We start from the raw sequence: 26090 nt of genomic DNA on the forward strand, positions 1-26090 counted from the left end.
GTCCTTTGTCCGTAAGACATTGAGGAGTTGGCTTTCTTCCCTAGCGATTTATCTTGAGAACCAGTGACTTAAATTGTTTGCTGAAGATACCAGGGAAGGATGTTCCTGGCCTGAGGACCAGCCTTCTACGAAGAAAAAGGCCAAGAAAGTTAAGTCTGATTCTTCTGCTGTACCGCCTCCACCAGACGTCTCTCTTGAGGCTAATGAAAGCCCAGAGGAGCATCAGGTTTCTTTCTCTGATTCCTCTGCCATTACCGCTTTGGAGGCCAACATAGAGCCGACACCATGCATGTCCATTGAGGTTTTGCAGATGTCCATTTCGAATGTACTGGGGGATCCGCAGCTTATTACTGAAGAGCCTAGGGTGTTCCTCAAATTTTAGTTAGGGAAGAGGTTATGAATACCATCACTGAGTGCCATCAGGGGTCAGATCCTCCATAACTTTTCAAGGCTGTCATCCCACTTGGAAAGAAGTAGAAAACTAAACATGTTTCACCTGCTTCCAAAGATCCTCAGAGTGAATGGCAAAACTTCACTCAAGGCTTGTTCAATGCAAGCCTCCACAGGGTGTTTCTGTTCCTGCTCCCCCTCTTAAGTGGCCTGGAGAGCAGGATTCTTCTGAGGAAGATGCTGATATCTGAACAATAGTCCTTGACTTACTCCTCCTAGATTCCTTTGCCATTTGAATATGGTTCTGAGGAAGAAGAGTCTGTCAGTCCTGACTCTCCTTTTGACATTTGGTGATGCTGTTTCCAGAAAAATGGAATTTTTCTAATGGGACTGTGGTCAAGTGTCTGATGTTGAAAGAGGTACCGTGAGCTTTAACAAATAGAGTCTTGCTGCCTTGCTGAATGCTTTTTCTACTGCTTCTTAGGCTCCTGATTCTCAAATCTTTGCTCCCCCACCCCAAAAAATGATCAGTTTTATAAAGTGCCTGTGGGCTGCAAGTTTCTGTATGTAGTAAATGTCCCTCTGCTGACCCCTCTGTGGTGTCAGTGGCTTCTGATAAGCCTTCCAAATTGTTGCCTTCTACGAAATTGTTGCCATCTGATAAGGATAGCAGAACCATGTAGTGACTGGGTAAAAAAGTGTGTACTTCTGATACCCCAGCCTTCAGAGCTGTGAACCATCAGATGCACATAACTAGGTACATTTTGCCTCTTCTTATTCAAGACAGTCAGGCTATTTCTGATCTGCCCTATTCTGAGAGGAAGCCCTCTGCTCTTGCCTTGCAAGGGATGCTCCCCTAAGTATCTCACCATTCCATTAAAGTCAGCTATGATGCAGCTGATGCTTCCTCTAGGGCAGCTGCTTTTGGATCTGTTTTGAGGAGGTATTCCTGGCTCAGACTTCAACCTTTACCTGATGATATCAAGGATGGTTGCCCCTCTGTATAATAAACATTTGTTTGGTTTTACTGCTGCTGCAGAGTTGTTTAAGTCCCTGCAAGAAAAGGGCAAGGCCTTACAAGTGTTGAAACATATTTTGATTACCCTGTGCCCAACTTTCAGAGGAATTATTGCAATAGCCATGCCTTTGTCCGTAGACAGTCTTGCCCTCCTCCCAAAGGTAAAAGGATGGTAGAAGGGCTCCCTTTGCTAATGCTACCCAAACTCCTTTTACTCAGAAGTCTCCTTTTCCTGACAAACCAGGTGCTGTCTGACCATCTTGTTCTTTACAGTCATATTCCTCTTTCTGCATATTTCCCCGTCCCATCCTATTTGGGTAAAAGACTCATGGGTTCTTTCCATAATTCTCCAGGGTTATTACATGGTTTGAAAATCTCTTCCCCCTTTTTGGGCATTCCTCATTCTTCTCAGGAACAACTGCCCCTTTTTTCAGAGGTGCTTCAGGGCATGTTGGCTCAAGGAGCAATTCGAGAAGTTCTAACTCCTCAGAGAAAGGCTTTACTCCAATGTTCTTGGTCCCCAGGAAAGAAGGCATCTGGAGACCCATTCTGGATCTTTTTAACTAAACCTCTTTTTGAAGGCATCTTCCTTTCGGATGTTATCCCTTCAAATCTTGTTTCCTCTGCTACTTACTTGGGCTTTTCTAGTTTCCCTGGATCTCAAGGATGCTTATCTACACATTCCTATACATCCCACTTTCAGGAAGTTTTTACATTTCTTGGTTGCTTCCTAGCATTTTCAGTTCTCTGTTTTGCCCTTTTGCCTCTCTACTGCCCCAGGGGTCTTCACCAAATGGCTCACTCTTGTGTTTGCTTTCTGTAGGCTAAGGGAGATACAGGTCTTTCCCTACCTGGACGACCTGCTTTTTCAGGCCTCCTTTCAATTAATCTTACTTCAGCATCTACACTTTACCATTTCTGTCTTGCAACGCTTGAGGTTTACTGTAAATTTCTAGAAGTTATTCTGGCTCCTTCTCAGGATCATGATTTTCCAAGTTGCAAGATCCAGATTGTTCCAATGTTGGCATCCCTGCCTCCTCCCAATGCTTTAACTGTAATTGCTTTCTTTCAATCCCTTCTTACTTTGGATTCCGTCACAGCCAGAGAAATTCTGAGGGCTCTGGGCTACCATTCCGTCATTCCTATGCTCCCTCTGACCAAGCTTCACATGAGAAAGCTTTAGTGGTTTCTAAAGTCAGTTTGGTTCAACATTCTCATCCTTTAGATTTTCTAGTCCCTCTACTTCCATGCCTCAAGCTAGAACTTCAGTGATGGATTCATCAGTTGTCCCTCAACCCAGGACTTCCTTTTCAATCTCCAGTCCCCTCTCAGGAACTTTTCACAGTTGCCTCAGACATGGGATTGAGGGCCTACTTCAGCCCTCTCAAGGTACAGGGCCTTTGGTCACTTAGGCAAAAGAAAGACCACATCAGTGTCAAACAGGTGAGATCTCTTCTGCTGGCCCTTCAGACTTTTCATTCTCTTTTTCATCCAGGGCCTCTCAAGATTCTCACAGATAATACCACAGTGATGTGGTATGTCAACAAGGGGGACAAGGTATTATCTTCTGTGCAGGTTAGCCCTTCAGGTTTGGGAGACAGCTGTCTGTTATCAAGTGACCCTTCAGGCAGTTTACATTCCCTCATATCAGAACATAGTGGCAGATTGGGGGTGTTTCTTTATGCCTTACCTCCCCTTCCTCTCATTCTGAAAGTCCTGTTCAAGATAAAATGGGATGCTCCCAAAATCTTACTGGTGACTTCCTTTTGGCCCAGACAGCATTGGTTCCCTTTTCTTCTGCATCTTGCTAAGGACAGTCATCACAAGTCGCTTCAGAGGGTGGACCTACTCGCTCAAGGCAAGGGATCTCTCATCCATCTCCACCTGTCCACACTTCAACTGACATTGTGGGTGATAGGGTTTTGATCCCCTACAGACACCTTTTTTTTTGAGGATATGCTTTGGGTCCTGCAGGAGGCCAGGAAAGCCACTACTAGGAAATCCTACTTATCCAAATGGAAGAGGCTTTCTGTTCAGTGTCTTTCTTGTAACCTGGATCCGCTTACTGTGCATGTTTCTTTGGTTCTGTCTTGTGTGAATTGCTCAATGCTGGGTTGGCATATTCATCTATTAAGGCCCACCTATTAGCTGTCTCTGCTTGTCTGCTTTTGACTCCCCCTTTAACCTCTAGATTTGAGGCCAAACAGTTTCTTAAAGGCATCATTCACATTAGGCCTTCCAGGAAGCCTGTCCCTCCTTCCTGGGACCTTAATTTTATTTTAGAAAAATTTACTTGCTCATGCTCCTTTAAGTGTGCTGCTTCAGCTTCCATACAGCATTGTTCTTGGAAGACTGTTCTTCTTTTGGCCCTTACTTCTGCCAGGCGGGTGTCTGAGCTGCAAGCCCTCCTCCTTTTTTAGTTTTTCATAAGGGCAAGGATGTCCCTTCGTCCTAATCCTTCTTTTATACCCATGGTGGTTAATGAGTTGTCTCTTAATCAGTTTATTAATTTTACCATTTTTCTCACTTCTCCGCAGTTTGCTAGTGAGAAGGTTTGGCACACCTTGGATTTGCATAGACAACTCCGATATTATTTGGATAAAACTAAAGCTTTTCATAAAACTGAATGGCGTTTTGTTTCCTTTCATCCTAGGTCTTTTAAGTTTGGCTGTTTCCAAGAAAACCATTTCTTCTTGGATATCTAAAACCATTTCTTTTTGCTATTCTTTTCATGGGAAGAGACTGACTTCCTCTGTTAAGGTTCATTCCACTAGGCCGGTGGCTTCTTCTGGTGATTTTTTTCAAGGGTTTGGATACTAATTGTATTCTAGAGGCAGCAACCTGGACTTCTGTGCATAACTTTACTAAGCACTATAAGTTGGATGTGATTTCTAGGGCCAGAGCTGTTGTAGTATTCGCTCCATCCTCCCCTGGTCCTTTTTCCCTCTGGACCTCTGGATGTGCTTGTTACCTGGTATCCTTGGACTGTCATTCATACTGGGGCTTTTCATTTCTGAGGATGGTGTGGACATCACCATTATGCCCTATGCTATGCGTGGCGAGCATACGTGTGACATACAGCGTATCCTTTACAACTAAAAGGCTTTGTTATACTCTCTGGACGTTGGCAAGGGATCCCTTGTGTAAAGAATACTGCAACAGTGAAGAGAAGGACATTTACTGTTATGGTAAGATTTTACACAACTTTACTTTCCTTGTCACTGGGACGTCATCAGTCAGATGGCTACCAAGACAGTTTGAGAGTTTTGCAGCCCCGTCCCTGCATACACTCACTGAAGCACTGGGGAGGGGATGCAGTGACTGAGAGAGAAGGATTCCCCCACATTTCTACAAGGGGCATTTCCATCAAGCAGCTCAGACTGTTCTACTGAAGCTTGAGCCATAATTTCTCCTGTGAGCAGCTGTCCCCTGGGGGGGGGGGTGAGTGGGTCACTTTTATGCACTCCTCCACCTACCTGAATCCCCCAGTATTGGGGTCACTAAGGTTGTCATCTCTCTGCACCATGGAGTTAAGCTACTGAATGATTTCTGAATTTAATTACACATAGAGTAATCCGGTATTATCTTTGTTGACTTCATTAAGATGGTTCCATGAGTTCTTTCTTTAGACACACAATCACATGCATGAAGGTGAAGTTAGAGTACAATTACAACTTAGGAGCAGAAGAGACAGGTTGATCTAATCTTACTTTTTGCTGAAATTTATGAAAGCATTTTGTTGAGAGAGCCTGATGTGATAGCTATTTAATACAGCTGCACTCAAATGGTATGCCTGGTGTACATTAAAAAACAGGAATTTTTCACTTTTCAATAATAAATACCCATCATTTCTCCAAAGTGCATTTGTTTTTGACTGAAATGTGTTACGATTTCTGTTAGCTTTAAACTGGTATGTACTGTCTAAATTGCTAGTAGAAAGCTATCTCAAAGTACAAGCAAATCTATTGCAAAAATATAATTGCTTGTTAGTTTAGTGCTATGATACGCTTGTTTTGTTGTGTTTTAGATATACCATTAAGGTATGACTATACAGTAGAGAGTTCAGAACTGTCATTCCTGTTAACTCAGTGTCTTTAATGTTTTATGCTTGTGTTATGATCTGCCGTGGTTATTAATTTTGTTAGTATGTTAAATGTTAGATGGACTTCTATTTGTAATTGTTTTCATTTCTTGATTTTTGTTTCCCCCATCTTTCTTCTGTGGTTGCATTTGGAAAGGAACCTGGATGAACTCTATTTGTCTTGTCCATATCCCAATACATTAACAAAACAGTTACTACACCAAACAGATATTCAGCTTAAAAGAAAGGTCATTGTTCTGCACCACTTTTTTTTTGGGGGGGTGGGGGTGCTCGTAACACATTTTTGAACAGAAGTGCTAGGAAGGCTCAGATTGAAGTGGACTTGCAAAGAAATCCGTGGTTGCGGTTTACAGTTGCTCTGCTTTTTGCCGCTGTAGGGATAAGCCCTGTTGCACAGCTTTCTGTTGTATTGCCCTGTATAATTTCAGATGTTTTCATTCTGAAGGTACATGCCTGAGTTAAACACTGTCAAGTACATTTAAGTTAGGTCATTACAGTTTTATTTTGAATTCTAATGTGATTTGAGCAATATATGTAAAAGCAGATTGCCATTTCACTAGCTGAAAATGTCTCCCAACTAATACTCTTAAATTACATTTAGCAATTCTTGCTCGTGTTATTGTTAATTTGCTGTCATTTATAGACATCAGGACAAAATACATAATCTGTAAAGTATATTTACAGAAAACAGTTCTTTTATCATAATGTTTTGCAGTTTATAATATTGTATTGCATTGCAGTAAAAATGCATCAGACATTTTGAATAACTTAAGGCATAGTCATTGCAGAAGCCTGGCTAAATGGCAGTCTTGTTAATATATATGTAAGTAAGGATAGCAGTCATGAGCTTGAAACCAGGAATCTGATAAAATAATCCTTAAAAGTAGTACCCATAATTCAGTCATCTTTGACTGTTTTTTAAGCCAAATAGCTTAACTCTTAAATGTGTTTTGCCCACTTAAGGTACAGTTTTTATGTTGTGTAGATATCTGATTTAAGTACTTTTACTGTATGACTGTATATGTACTTTTGCATGTTATTATATAGTATAGTACAGTGTGTGCGTATATTTGTTGACTGTACTTTGCCTGCAAGCCCAGGTCAGGGTTCTAGAGTCCTTTTAGATGAATTTCTCTTACTTGGGTAAAACAGAAGCAAATACCTTAAGGATAATTACTAATACCCCTGTGACGTACATTTTATTTCATGTCTGTATATAATACATTTCATCGTTAAGTTTCATACACGAGTTTACTTGAGAGATTTACAAGCAGTGATACGTATAACATGAATGCATAGATATTAAATTACCTCAGCTGATGATGCTAACTGCCCAGTTTTGTGTACTTCTTTGTCTGGATAAGATTATCTTGGTGAAAAAGTACAGAACAAATACGTATGTGCTTTGCAGAGAATCTGTGATAACTGTAGAAATCTGCAACAGCACAGTAAAAATATATTTGTTTTTTCTGTCTTATTTATTTTGAATATTGGCACTTTAATTATAGCGGAATATGGGAATGGATGCTTTGATGGGGTAATAAAAATACACTTTCTGATGGACTAGTAAACACTTAAATCAAGCTTGAATAAATAGTGTGCTGTTCCTCTCTAGCATCTTACAACTGAGCAGTACATTTGTTTTTTTTTTTTTCTTTATAATATCGACTTCTGTGAAGTCGTTCTGTTTTATTTGATGATTGTGCCTTAGATGTGGTTCAAAAGAAAATTTCTTGCTACCTTCTTTGTTTAATGTGACAGTGCGAGAAAGTGATCTTTCTTCACTCAAAAAAGACGCTGCATGTAGTCTATGTTTAGGGTCTTTTAATGTGTTTGTCTGTGATTTTTAAATGCTAAACATGTAAATAGATAAATTGTCAATGTTAATTCTGTATCCTGTCACACAACTGATCTTTCTTTTCCTGCCATCTCTTTCCTTTTTATCTTTCTCTGCATTCATGTTGCAGTTGATAAAATTACGCGAAGAGGTGAGTATTTTCTTGTTTTGTCTAGCTTTCTCTTTTAAACATAACTGTGCAGACTACAAAGGTTCTATTTTTGTTGTCTTGGCTTGTGATTTGGAGGATGCAACTGATACTATCTGTGTATGTTTAATTTTTGTAATGCATCACCCCTCAGCACATAACTCATTGGAGTTCTATTTAAAGCCTGTTTTCAGTAAGATTAATATTCATTTTTTCCTGATAGATGAGATGCCATTTTTTTTTCTTTTCTTGGTTCTATTTTTCCTCATTATCTCGTTTTATGTTGGTAGTTTAGCACCTTTTAATGCACTTATACCACATGGACCAATTTAATGGACACATGAAGATTGTGAGGGTCAGACTGAGGCATTTTGTGCAAAGTGCTTTGCCAGTACTGTTAGACTGTTAGGGTTTTGTGCGTGCACGCATGTGTGTATATATATCTTAATCATACCTTCAGTTAATACTGCAAGGCAGTTGCCTATTGGTGAATGAAAGCCTTCTGTTTTTGCAAGAAGGTCTTAATCCTGTCTTAATACATGTGATGTTTTACAGCATGTGAAGCTGCCATCTTCCCTTCAGTTGCCCTTATTAACCTCGTCACTCATTTTCCTTCACTGCCTTTTAAGAAGTGGGGCAATAAATAGTTATTTTAAGAGCTGATGACAACTGAATTTCTTTATATTTTCTGATAAGATGCACCTTGACAAAGGTTGTGGGATATTCCTTGTTTCAGTTTTTCTCTTCTTGCTACATTAGATGAAGGTCCTAGTAGATGAATGGACTTTGAATTTAAAAAAATAACCTTGAAGGATCTATGAAATGATAATTCATTAATACTTGGTTAATCAATCTGTATATTGAAAGAAAGAGTGAGTGTGTGGTTGCTGTACACCGAAAGCCACAGTTAGATTGTGAGTCCAGGAACTTTTTATTGTCTTTCTGTGCTATTATCTTCTATCTGTAGATTGGATTTGTACCTCCTGATTAGTAGCTGTTATATTATTTATTTATTTATGTATTTTTGCCCAATCCCATAAGCTTGTATATTTCTTTGAGTCCCTTGCATGTTAGGACACTGTGAAAGTGAGGGATGAGAGTCACTGGTTGTGGCCATTATTTATCTTGTTTAAGATATTTTATGTACACTGTTACCCCTGTTTGCAGGCCAGGGAAATGGTGCAATGCCTACTAGGTCCGATTGTATGTGTATGCACATGCTCATAGTTCTGCATACCTTTGATTTCCTTATTCAAACAGGCTTATAATCATTAAATCCCAGTTTGCAAGAGTTCCTGGCCTTCCCTCACGTGGCAGTGTTGTGGTGGAAATCCAACAACCTTACTTTTATCCCTTTCTGGTGGGCTCTTGTGTTGCCTGTACTACTAATTAAAGCTTGGTGACCTTGGACATAGTCAGGTTTCTGTACTGTGGAGCCTGCCTATTATCTGGTAAATTTTCAGTATTTGAGTTTACCTTTTAGTGCCTAAGATTTCATTGCCATACATGGGACATTATTGCCACATATTGCTGAAACAATTGAGACAAAAAGACTGTAGTTCATTTGTACATTTCCATTTCATTTTGAAAACAAAGCATCAGTACTGTGTATTTGCTGTAGCTTATAACACTGCCTGCGCAAAAAGGAGAAAAGAGTGGCCAAGTCGTCAGCTTAGATGGCCACTGGTGTGTTCTGAACGTGCTAGTGATAGCAGAGAGAGAAGCAGGTTTCTCCTTTCCTTCCATATTGCAAACGATGGATAAAATAAGATTTCTGAGTCTGATGATATCTCAGCCTCCTCTCTTTCTTCTTGGAAAGTCATTGTTTTTGTTTGAGAGAAATGTCATTGCTGTGCATATGGCAGCTACATCATGAAGTGGTATCACTCCAGTAAAGTAGAAGAGCACAGTTATCTCTTTAAACTTAATAAGGCCAGCTTCAAGAGAAAAATTGCACAGGACACTAAGGATAATCACAAGGCTTTCTTTAGTTATGTTAGGAACCTGGGTGGGAATTCCCAGATATGCTCAGTACACCGAACCCACTGACATTGCCAACATCCTAGCTGACAGGTTCAGCACAAACTCCCCCCCCCCTCCCCACCAATAGGGCAAATATCTATCCCAGCAGAGTGCTGCCCCCCCGACATCTCAGATGCTCAGGTAAGAGCTGCCCTCTCCAAAACAAAAAACACAGCATCAATGGGACCAGACGGTGTCCCGGGCTGCGCCCTACATGAACTCCAAGAAGAGCTAAACCCAAACATAAAACTACTGTTCAATCTCAGCCTTACTACAGGATATGTACCCAAAGAGTGGAGTACAACAACAGTGGTCCCTCTCCACAAAGGCGGTGCCTCAGTGGATCCTGGAAACTATCGCCCCATAAGCCTGACTAGCTTGGTCTGCAAAGCTATGGAAAGGATCATCATGGACCTCATAAATAAAGATATTGGGGACCTACAGATGCTGGATCCTACCCAGTTCGGCTTTGTTAAGGGCAGATCCTGCCTCTTAAACCTGGTCGATTTCTTTGAAACTGTCACCAAGGCCATTGACGAGGGGAAGGTGATCCACACAGCCTACCTGGACCTCGCAAAAGCCTTCGATACAGTACCCCACTCGGGCATTATAGATAAGCTCACCAGCTTAAATATAAACCCCTATGTCACTAGATGGGTTGCAAACTGGCTCAAGGACAGAACCCACATGGTTAGAATTGCTGGAGCCATGTCAGACTTCAAACCAGTTACAAGTGGCGTCCCACAAGGCTCAGTCCTGGGACCTCTCTTGTTCGGTATACATTTCTCGGAGGTACAGGCCAAAACGGAAGGACTGTGGCTGAAAAGTTCGCAGATGACTGCAAACTAGGCACCATAATCGACTCTCCAGCCGACACAAGCATCCTACAAAAGGGCCTCATAGAAACAGGCAACTGGTACCAGAGCCATGGCCTCAAGCTAAACGCCAAAAAGTGTATAGTCATCCCCTTTGGCAAAAACAAAGTGCCCACAAATTACCACATAGGTGGTAATCCATTAAGTACGGAAGAAGTAATTAGGGACCTGGGGACCCAAGTTGATAGCAATCTCTCATTTGAAAACCACGTGGCCAAAGTGGTTAGAAAAACATTTTATATAGCCCACCTAATTATGAAGGGATTCACATCTAGATCAGGGGAGGTCATCGTGCCTCTTTACTCATCCCTCATCAGGCCCATAATTGAATACAATGCCCCTTTTGGGATGTACCTTACCAGACACCTGCAGCAACTGGAAAGACCCCAAAAGTACCTCACCAAGAGGATCAAAGGGCTCAAACAGATGCCATATGCTGCCCGGTTAAAGAAACTCCAGCTCTACTCAGTGGCATACTGCCTGCTCAGAGGCGATCTGTGCCTGACGTATAAAGCCATGTCCAACCCGGAATTAATGGACATGCTGCACCTCAGAAAATCCAAATCCCATCGAGCTACGCGCTCGAGAGACTTGAACCTCAGCACTAAAATAAATAGGACATGCTGGAGGGACAGATTCATAACCCAGAGGCTCCCTTCACTCTGGAATAAAATCCCAGTCCAGGTTAGGCAGAGTCCCTCATTGACTGTCTTCAAGAGGAATCTTGATGAGTGGATGGGAGATCGTAGGTTTACCCCGGGTATCACTTCTGTGTCACTGTTGGACAGAGGCACAGTATGCTAACCTCGAAAAAGGGCATACCAAAATTCATTTAAAATGGGTGGCGAAAGCCAAACACACTCTGGCTAGGCTTATAAATGCCCTAGGGCAGATAGCCTAGTATGAACCTATGAAAGGAAGAGGTGTAGAATTTTTATCAGAAAGTGAAATGCACCAATGTGGACAGTCCCACATTAATCACCATTCAGGTGGTCACTTCAGCATGAACGATTAACTGCTGGCTGACTTCCTGCAGAATTTCATGAAAACAAAACCATTTACCTAGAAAAAGCATTACTGTGCCTTAGAGAGCAACTCTTGCATCTGAGGTTGCTGCTATAGCAGTTGTAACAAATATTTGTAAGACCTAAATTGGCCTTTCTGATTTGTGCTAATCCATCCAATTGTTTTGAATCATCCCTTGCTTTTAGTTTGGAGCATGGTGGCAAAACATCTGCAGTGTGATTGAATGTTAGCATAAACTAATATGATTTGTATTTGCTTATGTGCATAGACATCCTTTTTCTACAAAGTGAATTGTGATCACTGAAACTAACACAGCAGTATCATCTTGTAGACTGATTGAGGTATTGATTTGTCTTACACCTCCTGTCGGGAAGTTGTTCCCAATTCAGCCTGAAGTATAAAAAGATGCAAAGGCTTTTATAACTTTTTCACAAGAAGCAGATTGCAAATTATTAACGAATGATGATTCATAGGTGTACACTAGGCTGATGACCCCTAGGGCCCTTATAAGCCTAGCTGTGCAATCCAAATGTGACCCTCAAATCTGTTTGTATAGGAGGTGATTTACTAACTTCCTCTACCCATCAGAGACATAAATGCCTGACCGGGGTGAATTTCTGATTACCATCATTTAGTCCAAGTTGCCTTTATATATGGATAGGGAGGAACTCTGTTTCACATGGATGTGGAGCCTGTTTCCGAGAATGGGAATTCTCTGACAAATATATCTGCCTTAGTGATCTGTCAGGTTCTAAGCGGTCATTCTTCTGGAATTTCGTGTTTTTCGTCTCGGTCTTTTGAAAGTCGGGTAAGTGGGATTTCAATCTACTGAAGTAGACCCATATATATATATATATATATATATATATATATATATATATATATATATATCCCCCTTTTATTTATTCTAGTTTGTTAACCAGGCAAATTAGCTGTTCTGCTTAACCTTTTCAGTCGTAGCACATTATTTATACATATATTAACGGTTGAGGGTTGTTGCACAGTCTAAGCAGATTCTGAACAAGCATAACAGTACATTGACAAATAAAGCAAATATTCATCATTAAGAAATGCATATCATTAAGCAAGACAGAGAAATCAACCATATTTACAGGATTAGATTTTGCTTAAAGTTTTTTGTAGCCAGCATCGTTAAAGCAAAACATAAAGCAAGTACCCTACTTTAAAAAAACACATATCATTAATTAAAATAACATAGAGTACATTTTATTTAAAGTTTTTATCCAACATCACTAAAACAACTTTACTCAACATCTTTATGTAAATGTTGTGTCATGGCTGATTTTAAGGTGTGTACGTTTGGATTGTATTTAGTATCATTTGGAATATTATTCCATTTAGTGGTAACTAATGAGGAGAAGCCTGTTTTTCACTTTTAACTTCCTTAAATTTTGGCTGGGTAAAAACAAGAGGAAATCCTCATTCTAACATCTAAAGAAGGAGGGAGTCATCTTCATTGTTTCTTGGAGAATATAGCCAGAATGAAGAGTTTTATAAATCAATGTAGCATATAAAGGTAAACCTATTTTTGTAAAGGGAGCCAGTTGATGTGTTTTAATAGTACACAGTGGTTTTTATATTTGTTAGCAAGTAGTAAAATCTGAACATTTTATTCTCCGAATTTGGATTCTATGTGTATTATGTGCTGAATGAAAGAACAATCCATATTCTAATTTAGATATTAGGGCATTTTATGTCATAAAGGTACGAGCAGAGGGTGTGATGGAAGGCTAGAAGATAGGAGATGTGGTAGCAACGCTTCAGTTGTGGAGGTAATGTTATCTGTTTGGAGTGCGAAGTTGAGTAAGAGGTCAAGAATGAGAGCAAGGTACTTCTATTGTGTGACATTTGGGATAGCATTACCATTATTATCTTTGATTGCTGTACGAGGGCAGGAAGCAGGTTTTGAGAGATAGTGAACAGCTTTAGAGTATTTTTTGTTGAATTTAGTAGGAGTTTAGTTTTGTGTAATCATAACGTCAGCTTACAAAATTTGACTGCAGCTGTGTTTGTTGAGTTTGGATGTATTTATTGAAAGCAGTCAAGAGGATGTCACCTGCCTACACCACTAGGTTAAGACCCAGTAGTTCAGATGAAATGTCATTTATAAAGATCAAGAAGAGCTGTGGTCCCGGTGCAGAGCCTTGTGGGACCGCCTGTATTAGGTGTTCCCTTTTCAGTTGAGCTGTTATTAGCACATTCTTGAAATGTTGTCTTTGAGGTAGCTTTAGAATCGGTTGTCTTTTCCCCAAAGTTTAATTTGTGCAAACTACTGAAAATGAGATTGCACTTAGTCTCAAAAGCTTATTCATGACAATAAAGATACCTGCAGAGATGAGACCATTGCTTTTGTTGCTGTATAAAGTATTGCTGACTATGCTAAGGGCAGTGGGGGTTCTAAAGGAGTTCCTAAAGCGATGCTGCTGATCGCATAGTAGTCCATCCTTGTTTGTGTGTTAAGAGCTGCTTATAAAGGAGATCATTGTGATGGGGATGTAGGGCAGATTGGAGTCTATCATCCTTAAGGACTGAGGGTTTAGTAACTTTGGGTAAGGGTGTAATGACAATGTTTAATTGCCATTGGGACTTTGCTTGACATGAGTGAAAGATTGAAGATGTGTGTGAGGTTTGACAGTGAAATCAGCCAAGAGCTTAAGGAATGTGAGGTTTAGCATACTAAACTTGGAGCCAGAAGAATTGAGTTTCAGAAGGAGACTACTTGGTCTGTTTAATAGTAAAGGCAGTGAAGTAGAAGGGAGCAGCATACTCAGTTAAAGGGTATAAGAGAGTAATATTCCTATTATGATTAATGGTAGTGTCACTAAATGAGAAGGTGAAGGAATCAGTAATGTGTGGAGAGAAGGACATTTTTAAACAGTACAGGGAAGTCATTACTGTCTGAGAATTTCCTAAAAAGGATTGTGGTTTCAATAATATGACCACTACGGTTAGGGTGTGCTGTTTTTGTCTACGACAGAGTGCTTTAATGTTGTTGGTCGCAATTCAAGTTAATTTTCTATACTGTAGTAAGTGTCGGTGGAGGAGATTGTCATGGTGGTTGGATTTTCATGCTGTCCAGGCAATATTCCTTTGCTTAACGTATTGCCTAATATTGTCAGTAAGCGATTTCTGTCCTCTTAAGCATCTACATTTAAGTGAGAACAAATGTTCCTGAATTTGAGACAGTGCTGTAAGAAAGTAAGACTTGGCATTGTCAGTTTTGGTTTGGCAGTAAAGTGATGACCAAGTGGTTTATGAAGTATTTTTTTTATTCTGCAGAAATGTTCTTCCAGTAATTATTATAGGTGGGCTCTTTCTAGTTTTAAAGGACAGTAACGTAAGAGTAGACAATATCTACAGATAGAATTACGTACTGATAACCATTGTAGTAAAAGTGCAATCACAGACATTTTTACTTGCGCACACACATACCTTTTCTCTTTACTTTGTCGATAGCAGTTGCGTTGTAGTAGAAGTACGATTACAGGCATTTATGCATTATTCTTTGGTGTGTGCCTTGTTTCTGATTTTTCACATTTTGATTTAAATTAACCATCACTGAGTGTGAATTGTTGCATGTGATGTCATCCATGAGATGTGAATGACACTGAACTTGGCCTGTATTGATCCTAGACATTACTTTTCTCATAACTACTGACTGCTGATTAGGACTGAACAAGGAATATGCTCCTGTCTCCAGAAGTGGAAAATGGTGGTATGCCTGTATGTATCAGGGACGAGTTCAGAGTTTTTGGTAAATGACATCATATTACCTGGTTTAGGAAAGAGTATGTTAATACTGATGCAGTAAATCATGTGTGTGCCACCATCAGAATATTTAGGTGTTTGGACTACTTTGTGCTTTCTTGTCTCTTTTTCCTTGCATTTTGTATTATTTTCTATCAAGTTTATAATGAGTTGTGGTTGTCGCTTTCTAGGTTTTGCTACTCAGTTTTGACTTGATACTGATCTATGACTTCTACCTCTTTTGGAGTGTTGTAAGTAAACCCACAGTGCCCAGGGAAAGGACTTGACTAGTGAGGGTTACAGAGATAATGAGATGAAGGTGGAGGCCTTAGGGCCTCAGAGACTGTGGCTTGTAAGGAGATTTTGTTTGTTGAATGCTGCCTATTTTACATTTCCCCTAGAGCCATTCCACTGATTCTCAAATTATGGGTGAGGTCAGTGCACAAAGCCATGCCTGCAACTAGCTATGGATCAATGGAGAACACTTTAAACCTGTCTGCCTTTGAAACTCTTTTATTGACCCGATATGAAGATGACAATGCTTTTGCATCATGTATGAAGTGATTTGGTAGATAACATTTGAAGCTAATCATCAAAAGGGTGTAAATTCTCATCTGCTAGTGTCTATCCTTGCTGAAGCACAAGATGGCATCCATGTATCAGATACACAACCTTTGATTCCTAGCTCTAATGCTTTACCAGGTTTGAACACTTCTTTGTCCTCTGTAACTTGCAGCTATTTATTCCACACTTTATCTTTCAGACATGTCTGGTAGCTGCATTAGCAAACCATTTCTAGAATGTTCTTAATGAAGGCTTATACAGTGTTCATAAAATATACCAAACTGTAAAACTTCAGTAAACATTGTGACTGTAAATTTTTTTCAGAAATGGTTCGAATAAAGTAAGCACAGCTGTTCCCATGCTCTGTCTTCATTATTCATTTCTGAAGAAATGTATTTTTGGTTAGAATTTCAGCACTAACATTATTTTGCATTTTACACATGCATTGCTATAAAATTACTTTTTGTTGCAGGAAATTCTCTTTCACGGATTTAAATGTCATAACTATGATTTTTTTAGTCAGATCAAGATTTCATAGCTTATGTTAATGCTCAGAAGAATTTACATATCCAGTTTGTCCACATCTTGGCATTCTGTAAGTAGCAGATCGAACCTCTTCAGTCAGCCAGAGACTGGAAGGTCCAAGGTGTCGTAACAAACCTGGGACACACTATTCACTGCTACTGTTACCAACATATGGAATGACCGTGTTATAGTAGTACCTAGTTAGTATTCTGTAAATCTGCATTGCAAGATCAGTGAAAACTGATTTGATGATAGAACTGCGACTGTGTTTGATATGCTTAGGTAGCTTTCCAGAACATTCTTTAGCCTATACCATAGCAACCTTATTCTTCATTTTCTTAGTGTTACCCTGCCCACCCCCCCACCCTTTTAATGTTTCTCTTCCTGTTGTTATACTATTATTTTATGCTTAAAATTAACAGGATGTCTTTCATTTGTTCTTAAGATGAGACATTAAACAGAGGTCTCATTTGCTTGAGTTGGTGATAGGTCTTGTGGATAGAAAAGATCTTTTCACAAAGAGTAAGAGGAATTTCCCAATGCTCTGGCCAAATTTCCCCAAGTAGTAAATATCCCCCTGGGTTTGTCCTGAAAAGAGGTCACTAGCCTAGTGTGACTAACCTGTTCGACAGAAGGAGAGAGATAAATAAAAATATGTGGGATGTAGCTGTTGGGCTCAGTCCTATTGCATTTTAATGTACTTGTGTTATCTTCATATTTATGCATACTGTCTGGTGTATTTATCTCACGTTTTCTGTTACTCTTATGTAGAACTGTACCAGGGTGCATTTCTTATTACAGGTGTGTACCTCATGCTCATTGTTGCTGTATCATTCTGGGTCTATGTGATTGTGCTGTTGTATCTTCCTAATCTGACATTAATTCATTCACAGATTACCCAGATAATCCATGTCAGGGTCATGGGGGAGCTGGAGCCTGTCTTGGCACAGCAGTTTATCCTACACTGGGCAACAGCCCATTCACTCACTCACACTTGTGCATGCGTGCGCACACACATACACCTGCGGACAGTTTGGCTATCCAGTTCACTTATGTCATGTTGTTGTATATGCCTGGAAAGCAGAACATGCAACAAAAACCCATGTGGACACAGAAATAATGCACACACTCTCCACAGAAGGTACCCCAGCCAAGAACTGAACTGATTACGCAGAAGCTGTGAGCAGGTCTTCTGCCTCCTAACTGTATTATCTCTTGAGTTTATCCTTTGTTAGTCACAACATGATCATGTCTGATGGACATGTGACATTATGTCCTGCAAATGTTCATTTTTTGCTGCTGTTATTGTTTCTCACCCACTCTGCCCTTTAAATGAAATTTACCAAACAAGAACAACTTTCTTAACAAGTAATGGTAAATAAGTAAACAAATACATGTGTTAGCATGTTGAACCCACTATATCAAAGTGTCTTTTAAAGGTAATCTTAATGGCTGTATAGTTATATCTACATTCCTGTTTTTAAAGCTGGCTTTTGAATTAACATTTGCTGTATATTTCTGAAGAGCCCCTTTTCTCATACTGAAAAACCTTTATTGTTTATCTTTTTTATCTTGTGTAATGCAGTTTTGTGCAAGTTTAGTAACCGCAATTAATTTTTGTACTGTTAGGTACTGATTCCCTCAGCTTGCGTTTGTGTGATCTGTGACTCTGAGCAAGCCTTTTAACCAGATGGTGCTCCCAGGTTACGCCGCATGTCTACTGTTTGTGGCTGTAGAATGTTCTGAAAGGGGATTGTACAGCTGTGCTGTGCTTGATTATTGTCTTTACCTTACATTTGGTCTATATTGTTACTGAAGAGTCTTTTGACAACCATTTCAGTTTCACAACTGTCAAGTAGTAAACAGAATGAAGGCAGAAAATAAAATGGTGTAATGTACTTTAGTGTAGTTTAGTACAATATTATTCAGTGTGATATAGTACGCTGCAGTGTCTGTCTGCAACACTCTGCTGATTAGGCTTTGCAGTCGTTTTTATAAAGCTTTCTGTTCCATTACCACTAACTCAACCCCTATTACTTTGCATACATGGATCCAGGTTTTATAGATTCATAGGTGCTTAGGTTTGATTGTCATGTTTACAACCTTTTATTAATTTATCCTTTGTTGACTGAGTTAATCCCACTAACCTAGTGGCCTCCTTTCAGGGGAGACCGGGGTTAGTAGTTTTTCTACTAGGGAAATTAACCAGGTTATCTGGGAACTTCCTGTACTCTTTTTCAGTTGCTGCCACAGGATCTTTTACATCTACCTGAACTACCAATAATTCAAGCAGATAGGACCTCAGTTTAGCATCTCATCCAAAGGACAGCACACACAAGTGTGTCATCCTCAGAATTTCTTTGCCGCCAGTCCAGACACCATCTTATACTGTCGATCCTAGTGGAGTTTTTTGCTTATCCTTTTTTCTTTTATACCCAAGATGGTGAATGAGTTGTCTCTTAATCAGTCTATTCATTTGCCCACTTTCTTCCCTTCTCCACAGTCTGCTAGTGAGAAGGTTTTGCACACCTTGGATGTGCATAGAGAACTCTGATTTTATTTGGATAAGACCAAAGCTTTTCGAAAATCAGATCAGCTTTTTGTTTCCTTTCATCCTAGATCCTAAGGACTGGCTGTTTTCAAGCAAACTATTTCTTCTTGAATTACTAAAGCCCTTTCTTTTTGTTATTCTTTTCATGATAAGAGCCTTCCTCCTTCTGTTAAGGCTCATTCTACTAGAGCTGTGGCTTCTTCTGGTGCTGTTTTTCAAGGGTTTGGATACTAATTCTGTTCATGAGGCAACGACCTTGTCTTCTGTGCATACATTTACCAAGCACTATAAGTTGGATGTGATACCCAGAGCTAGAGCTGGCTTTGCTAGTGCCATTCTTCATGGGTTCCCGGAGAGCTCTTCTGGTCCGTCCTCCTCCATCCCTTCTTCCTGAGCTTTTGCAGTCTCTTTGTTGTAAGGAATACTGCAGCAGTCATATGGAAGGACATAGTACAGTTGTGTGAAATCTTACCATAATGGTAGATGCCGTTCTCTGCACTGTTGCAGTATTCACTTTTTCCTTCCTCCCCCAGTCATGTGTTCCTCTGGATGTCTGTGTTACTCTCTCTCTTCTGCTTGGGCTGGCGTTCCTACTGGGGCTGTCATTTCTGAGGATGGTACGTCTGGACATCACCTTTATGCCCTATGCCTTATGCGGGGTACATACGTGTAACATACATCATACCCTTAACAACCTAAGGCTTTGGCATACTGGCCAGACCTTGGGCCGCCTTTGGCAGGGGATCCCTATTGTAAAGAATACTGCAACAGTGAAGTGAAGGACATCTGCAGTTATGGTAGGATTTTACACACTTGTACTTTCTGTCTTAAGGAGATGTAGATAGGGAAGTGAACCTTGGTTAAGGTGGTGTATACTAGCACTTAAATAATTGTTGTTATTTATGGACCTAATCAAGACACAGCCTCTCTTTTTTAACTCTCTTTTTCAAGAGTATTAAAATTGACAATGCATCTGTAATTTAAAGTGGAATTTTTATGTAGTGCACATTCTGTTGTCAGTAGAAGTTCCCCATAGCGGAAAGACTAATTGAACTAGCTGAGAAGTATTGGAAACTTAAGCCATAGATCATTATACAGATTAATGAAGTTTATGTCACATGGTATCACCCATTACCAACAGTTCAAAACATAGATGTGAGAAAACCAGATATAGTAGTCCATGGAAAGAAGACAAAAGTAGCATTAATCTTTGAAATTGCTACATCCAGTGATTATAGTGTGTTATGTACAGACAAAGTCATAAAATACCAGGATTTGCAGTCGTATTTAGATATGTTACTGATGCATGTAACTCTGTACGAATTGCAGAGGTTGTCGGTTCTGGGCACATTGCAGGTTCTGCAAAGAGCACTTCTGGCTAACTTCCAAGATTAATTCAGTGCCAACTTCAGCCCCCTCTCACCCCCTAAGCGGCTCATCTCAATACCGGAAGATTGCCAAATTCTGGTAATAACGGCCACACAGGTAAAAAACGCACTCTCCAAAGCTACGAACACCACATCCAAGGGACCAGATGACATCCTGGGCTGTGTATTACATGAACTACAAAATGAACTGGCACCTCACCGAAGTGGCATATTTAATCATAGCCTCACCTCAGGCTTCGTGCTCACTGAGTGGCGCACAGCTACAGTTATTCCACTCCACAAGGGCGGATCCACCTTGAATCCCGGGAACTACCACCCCACCAGTCTGATGAGCCTGATCTGCAAGGCTATGGAACGTATTATCATGGAATTTATAAACAAAGACATTGGCAACCTTCCAAACACTGGATCCCACCCAGTTTGGGTTCGTGAAGGGCCGATCTTGTCTCCTGAACCTGATTGACTTTTTTGAATCAGTCTCCAGAGCCGTGGATGACGGTAAGGCAGTCCACACTGCCTATCTGGACCTCGCCAAGGCCTTTGACACCATCCCTCACTCTGGAATAATAGATAGACTTACTAAGCTGGACATTAATCCCTACATCACTCGATGGGTTGCCAACTGGCTTACTGACAGAACCCACACTGTAAAGGTAGCCGACTCCAAATCCAGCTCCAGACAAGTGACAAGTGGGAGTACCTCAGGGTTCAGTCCTGGGACTGCTGTTGTTTGGCATCTACTTCTCTGAAGTACAGGCCAACACTAAGGGACTCTGGTTAACAAAGTTTGCAGATGACTGCAAACTGGGAGCCATTATTGAATCCTCAAATGATGTGGATACTCTACAAAAGGGCCTTACAGAAACAGATGTTTGGTGCCAGAGCCATGGGCTCAATCTCATTGCCAAGAAATGTGTAGTTATCCCCTTTGGGAAAAAACACGTACCCGTGAATTGCCACATAGGTGGCAGTACACTAAACACCAAAAGTGTGATAAGAGACTTAAGGACACAGGTGGACAGTGGTCTCACCTTCGATAACCACATCGCCACAACAATCAGGAAATCCTTCTGTGTGGCACACCTCATCACTAAGGGCTTTTCATCCAGAAAAAAGGAGGTCATTGTCCCACTGTACTCATCCCTCATTAGACCCATTATAGAATACAATGCCCCGTTTGGTATGTACCTCTCAAGACATCTGCAACAACTGGAAAGGCCGCAGAAATACCTCACTAAAAGAATCACAGGCCTAAAGCAGATGCCCTACGCTGACCGCCTTAAAAACTCCAGCTATACTCTGTCGCATATCGTCTACTCAGAGGCGATCTCTGCTTAACATACAAGGCCATGTCAAACCCAGAGCTGTTGGACATGCTACACTTAAAAAAATCACAATCCCTCAGAGCCACACGCTCCAGGGATCTAAACCTTGTCATCACAATAAACAAAACATGCTGGAGGGATAGGTTCCTGACCCAGAGACTCCGCAGACTTTGGAATAGACTTGCCCATACATGTCAAGCAGAGTGCCTCTTTGGCTCTCTTCAAAAGGAACCTTGACGATTGGATGGGAGAAAGGAAATTCACCCCAGAGATCACATCAGTTGCCCTGCTAGACAGGGGTCCAGGGAAGTAAATAGTGTGAGAAGAGATAGCCAGGGAATTGTTATGGCTAGGCTTGTATCGGCCCTAGGGCCGAAAGCCTCATACCAACCTATGAAATGATGCTGATTTCATGAACTTTAATCATACTTTGATTTAAGAATGGGGTCCATTCCTGTCATGGTACTAAAAACCCAGAAGACATGGAGAAATTAAACCAGAAAGAAATGTATGAACACACAGAGCATTACTTTGTTAGGAATTTTGCTTTAGTTCATCTTGTGTGATGTAGATATTCTGGTGTTCTTGAGTACATATTAATTTATTTATTCATGCATTCAATAACAAAGTAGATAATCCTTTTCAGCTATGACCTGGACTACTGGCAGAAATGCAGTAAATGCAATGTAAAGAACACCTTAGTTGTCTGTTTAAATGAAATTCATGTAAGAAATGTAAAGTGGCATATTTAGATTTTTACAGATTGGTTCTCAGTGAGTAGCTGGCAGGCTACCCGCAGTCGGCCTGAATTCCAAAGTCCTGGTCCGACGTCGGTTGCTGTCGCCTCTTCCCCGACATCAGTGTGCCAGGGGTATAAAAGATGCAGCCAATGCCATTTTCTTCAGTCTTTCTTGCCGCACGGTGCCCGAAGCAAAAGCAGTTCGCAAGTGCCGGTCCAAATTTCAGAAGTGAAGTCTTCATTAAAGCTAAGTACTCCGTTGGGGAAACTTTTTTTCTTGCTCCAGACCGATGTCAGAAAAAGTTAACAACTGTATTTCTTGTAGGAAGCAAATACCTCATAAGGATTTTCACTCTTACTGTATTCCTTGCCTAGGCCCTGACCACAACGTTGCTAGCTGTCGGTTTTGTGCTAGATTTAACCAACGCACTATTAAGCGTCAGTTCGATTTTGCATTTCATTACTTTGGCCAAAGATTTAATTATATATTGCCGTTGGAACAGCCGACGACTGGAGTTTACAAAAAACCCAAGGACAAGGAAAAGGATAGGCATCCGAGGTCCAAAACCAATGACGATGCCTCCGTTAGGCCAGTCGCCGGTTCTCAGTGAGGCGCTTTCGCAGACCCTGACGCCCGCTACCTCAGAGCCACAGGCTGCTTCCAACTCCCACGTGGAGATGACTGGGCCTGTGGATACTCAAGGTATTGGACACTCGGAAATCATTTCCTCAGATGGGTCCGGAGCCGCTGAGCAGGCATTGGCTTCTGAGGGTGTCTTCAGACCTACACAGTTATATGTTAAACCATCTTCAGCTTCAAAGACAAAGACTAAAGCACCTCTAAAGACAAAGAAACAAGTACAGCATTCTCCTACTCAGACTTCCATGCCTAAAAAACAGATGCTTAAAATGGCCGAAGACCTAATTACTTTGATCAGGGGTTCCCATCCCCCTCCTGATAAGAGGCCTAGGCAAGAGACAGAATATGATTCTTCTGATCAGGTTTCTATTTCCTCTGATTCCTCTTCTGAACAGGATTATGCTATTCCTCCCTATGAGGACTCTGATGCTGAAGGATCCATTCCTTCAGCCTCTCCTCCTGAGGATTATTCTTTTGGGGAAACCCTGCATACCATGAGGGACCATTTCCACTGGGAGATCTAAGATTATTCTGAATCAAAGAAAAGGCTCAGAGACTTTCTGTTACTTCCTCAGCACAGACCCCTTGCTATTCCACCTGTTCTAGACATTGTAGATGATGCATTTTCAGAGTTCGACCTATCCCGTGACTCTTTACCCCCTGCACCTGCTAAGCCAGACAGATACTACAGGGTCCCGGTTTCTCATAAATCCCTATATAAAAACTCCGCTGCTGACCTAGAAACTATATCTCAGGGTCCCAAAATGGTCAAAGCATCCACTGCAAAAAACCCTGTCCCCTCTGATAGGTATTCTAGGGCACTGGACAGATGGGGGAAAAAAGTTTACACTTCTGCTACCTTGGCTGTAAGGACTTTAAATTGTCAGTTTCATATGCTTACATATCAGCAATACTTAATGTCACTGCTTAAACAGAAAATGTTGACAAATTCTTAATGTTCAGAGAACAAGGAAATGCAGGATTTATTGCATGCAACTGAACAAGTGGGAAAGCATACTTTGCAATGTGGTTATGATTCACTGGAGGCCTCTTGCAGGGCCACTGTTACAGGTTCTGTTATTAGAAGGCATGCTTGCTTAAAGAAACAGAATCTGCCTGATCACGATAAAGCAAAATTATTAGATGCCCCATTACAGCATGATACTTTGTTTGGTGCTAAAGCAGAAGAGGTGTTGAAGAAAATGGAGGATAAAGCGAAATCCATGCAGACAGTTAAGGATTTCTTACAGGTACAGCCACCCAGATTTAGCAGGAACTGGCCTTCTAAAAATTGGTCCTTTCCAGTGTCAGACAGACCACAAAGAAGCAGATACAGATGTCCCAGAGGCAGATCTCAGCCCCAAGTCTCATACAGGCCTAAACAATGGGGTGCGCCTACCTCCAAAAGTGGAGAAGACAAATCACAACCTTACAGGAAACAGTCCCAATGACTTTCCTCTGCCAGATCCAAGCACTTTTCTTTTGGCAGCCCCCTTAGGAGGAAAACTAGCACTTTTTTCATCAAATTGGCAAAAGATTACCCAAGACAATGGGTCTTGAACATCGTGTCCCAAGGCTACAGGTTCCATTTTCGCACCCTACCAAGGGCAAAAGGCATGCCAGACCTGCCACACAACCAATGGGCAGAGGCACAAAAGCAAATTACATCCCTCATGGACATGAGGGACATTCAGCAAGTACCACAACAAGAGCAGGGGCAAGGATTTTACTCCAGACTTTTCTTAGTGCCCAGAAAGGACAAAACCTGGAGACCAGTACTGGACCTTGTCTATACTAAACACGTTTCTGGAGGTTCCAAAATCCAAGATGTTGACTCTACATCAGCTACTGCCCATGCTGGGCAAGAAGGCTTGGCTCATAACTTTGGACCTAAAAGAGGCATACCTGCATGTCCCAATCAGACAATCCTGCAGAAGATACCTCAGATTCATAGCTGGCTCATTGCACTACCAATTCTCTGCACTGCCCTTTGGCTTATCTACTGCGCCCAGGGTCTTCACAAAATGCCTGGCACCAGTAATTGCTTTTGCAGACAAAGAGGAATTCAAATATATCCCTACTTGGACGACTGCCTTATTCAAGCAGAGAACAAAGACATTCTTCTAAAGCATCTGGCGTTTGTAAAAAGATTACTAATTTGCCTAGGGTACACAGTAAATGAAAAGAAATCAAAACTAGTACCCTCTCAAGAGATAATATTCCTGGGTACAAGCTTAAATACAACTGCCCAGAAGCTTTTCTCACGCCAGACAAACAAAAGCAACTGATTTCTTACTTCAAAAAGTTGGCAACAAAAACCCAGTTATCTGCAAGGAAAATCCTGCAGGCCTTGGATTTCATGACATCCTGCATTCTACTAATTCCATATACCAGACTGCATATGAGGAAACTACAATGGTATCTAAAAAGTGTTTGGACTCAGCATTGCCACAGCCTGGAGACAGTAATTACCCTAATTCCCTGCCTGCAACAGGAGTTTCGATGGTGGGCACAGGCCTGTCACCACAACAAGGGTCTGCCATTCACTTTACCCACAGCCAGACAGACACTGACAACGGATGCATCAGATTATGCCTGGGGGGCCCATATGGCAGGAAAATGTATTCAGGGCACATGGCCTACAAGCCAGATGCATCTTCACATCAATCAAAACGAGATGCTAGCTGTTCAGAATGCCCTGACAGCTTTCAAGGATCTACTTCATCCAGGACAGCTACTGATAAAGACAGACAATACTACGGTCATGTGGTACATAAACAAGCAGGGAGAGGTACACATTCCTACCCCCTCTGTAGACAAGCAATGACCTTATGGGACACAGCATTGACTTATCAAGTTCACCTGCAAGCACAATTCCTGCCAGGAAAGACAAATACTCTGACAGACGAACTAAGCAGAAACCTCATGGATCCCCACGAGTGGAAACTGGATCCACAAGTCTTCAGCATGATAACAAGGAAATGGGGATGCCCAGACATAGATCTATTTGCCTCCCCTCTCAACTGCCAATTACAGAGATTTTGCACAAGGATTTATCACAAACAAGCTTGGAGAGTGGACACCCTATCCTTCAGCTGGAAAAATCTAACAGTATATGCTTTTCCTCCATTGCCTCTCCTTCCCAAGGTACTCCTAAAAGTCAGACAAGAGA

The 26090-nt window shown here is 41.1% G+C and overlaps 1 protein-coding gene across 2 annotated transcripts in view; it reads left to right on the plus strand.

Moving 5' to 3' along the window:
• Positions 1-26090, plus strand: part of VTI1A (vesicle transport through interaction with t-SNAREs 1A) — a 3369915-nt gene that overhangs the window by 729105 nt on the left and 2614720 nt on the right. Inside the window, exon 5 of one of the 2 annotated variants that reach the window (XM_044055852.1) lies at positions 7478-7498. The exons of the other annotated variant lie outside the window; for it this stretch is intronic. Within the exon in view, the coding sequence (XP_043911787.1) occupies positions 7478-7498 (21 nt within the window). The remainder of the gene's footprint in view (positions 1-7477; positions 7499-26090) is intronic. 2 annotated transcript variants of the gene reach the window in all.

This window comes from Protopterus annectens, chromosome 14.part0 (genome assembly GCF_019279795.1).
Source record: "Protopterus annectens isolate FY-2018-M chromosome 14.part0, PAN1.0, whole genome shotgun sequence".
In the NCBI taxonomy this organism is placed as follows: Eukaryota; Metazoa; Chordata; order Ceratodontiformes; family Protopteridae; genus Protopterus; species Protopterus annectens.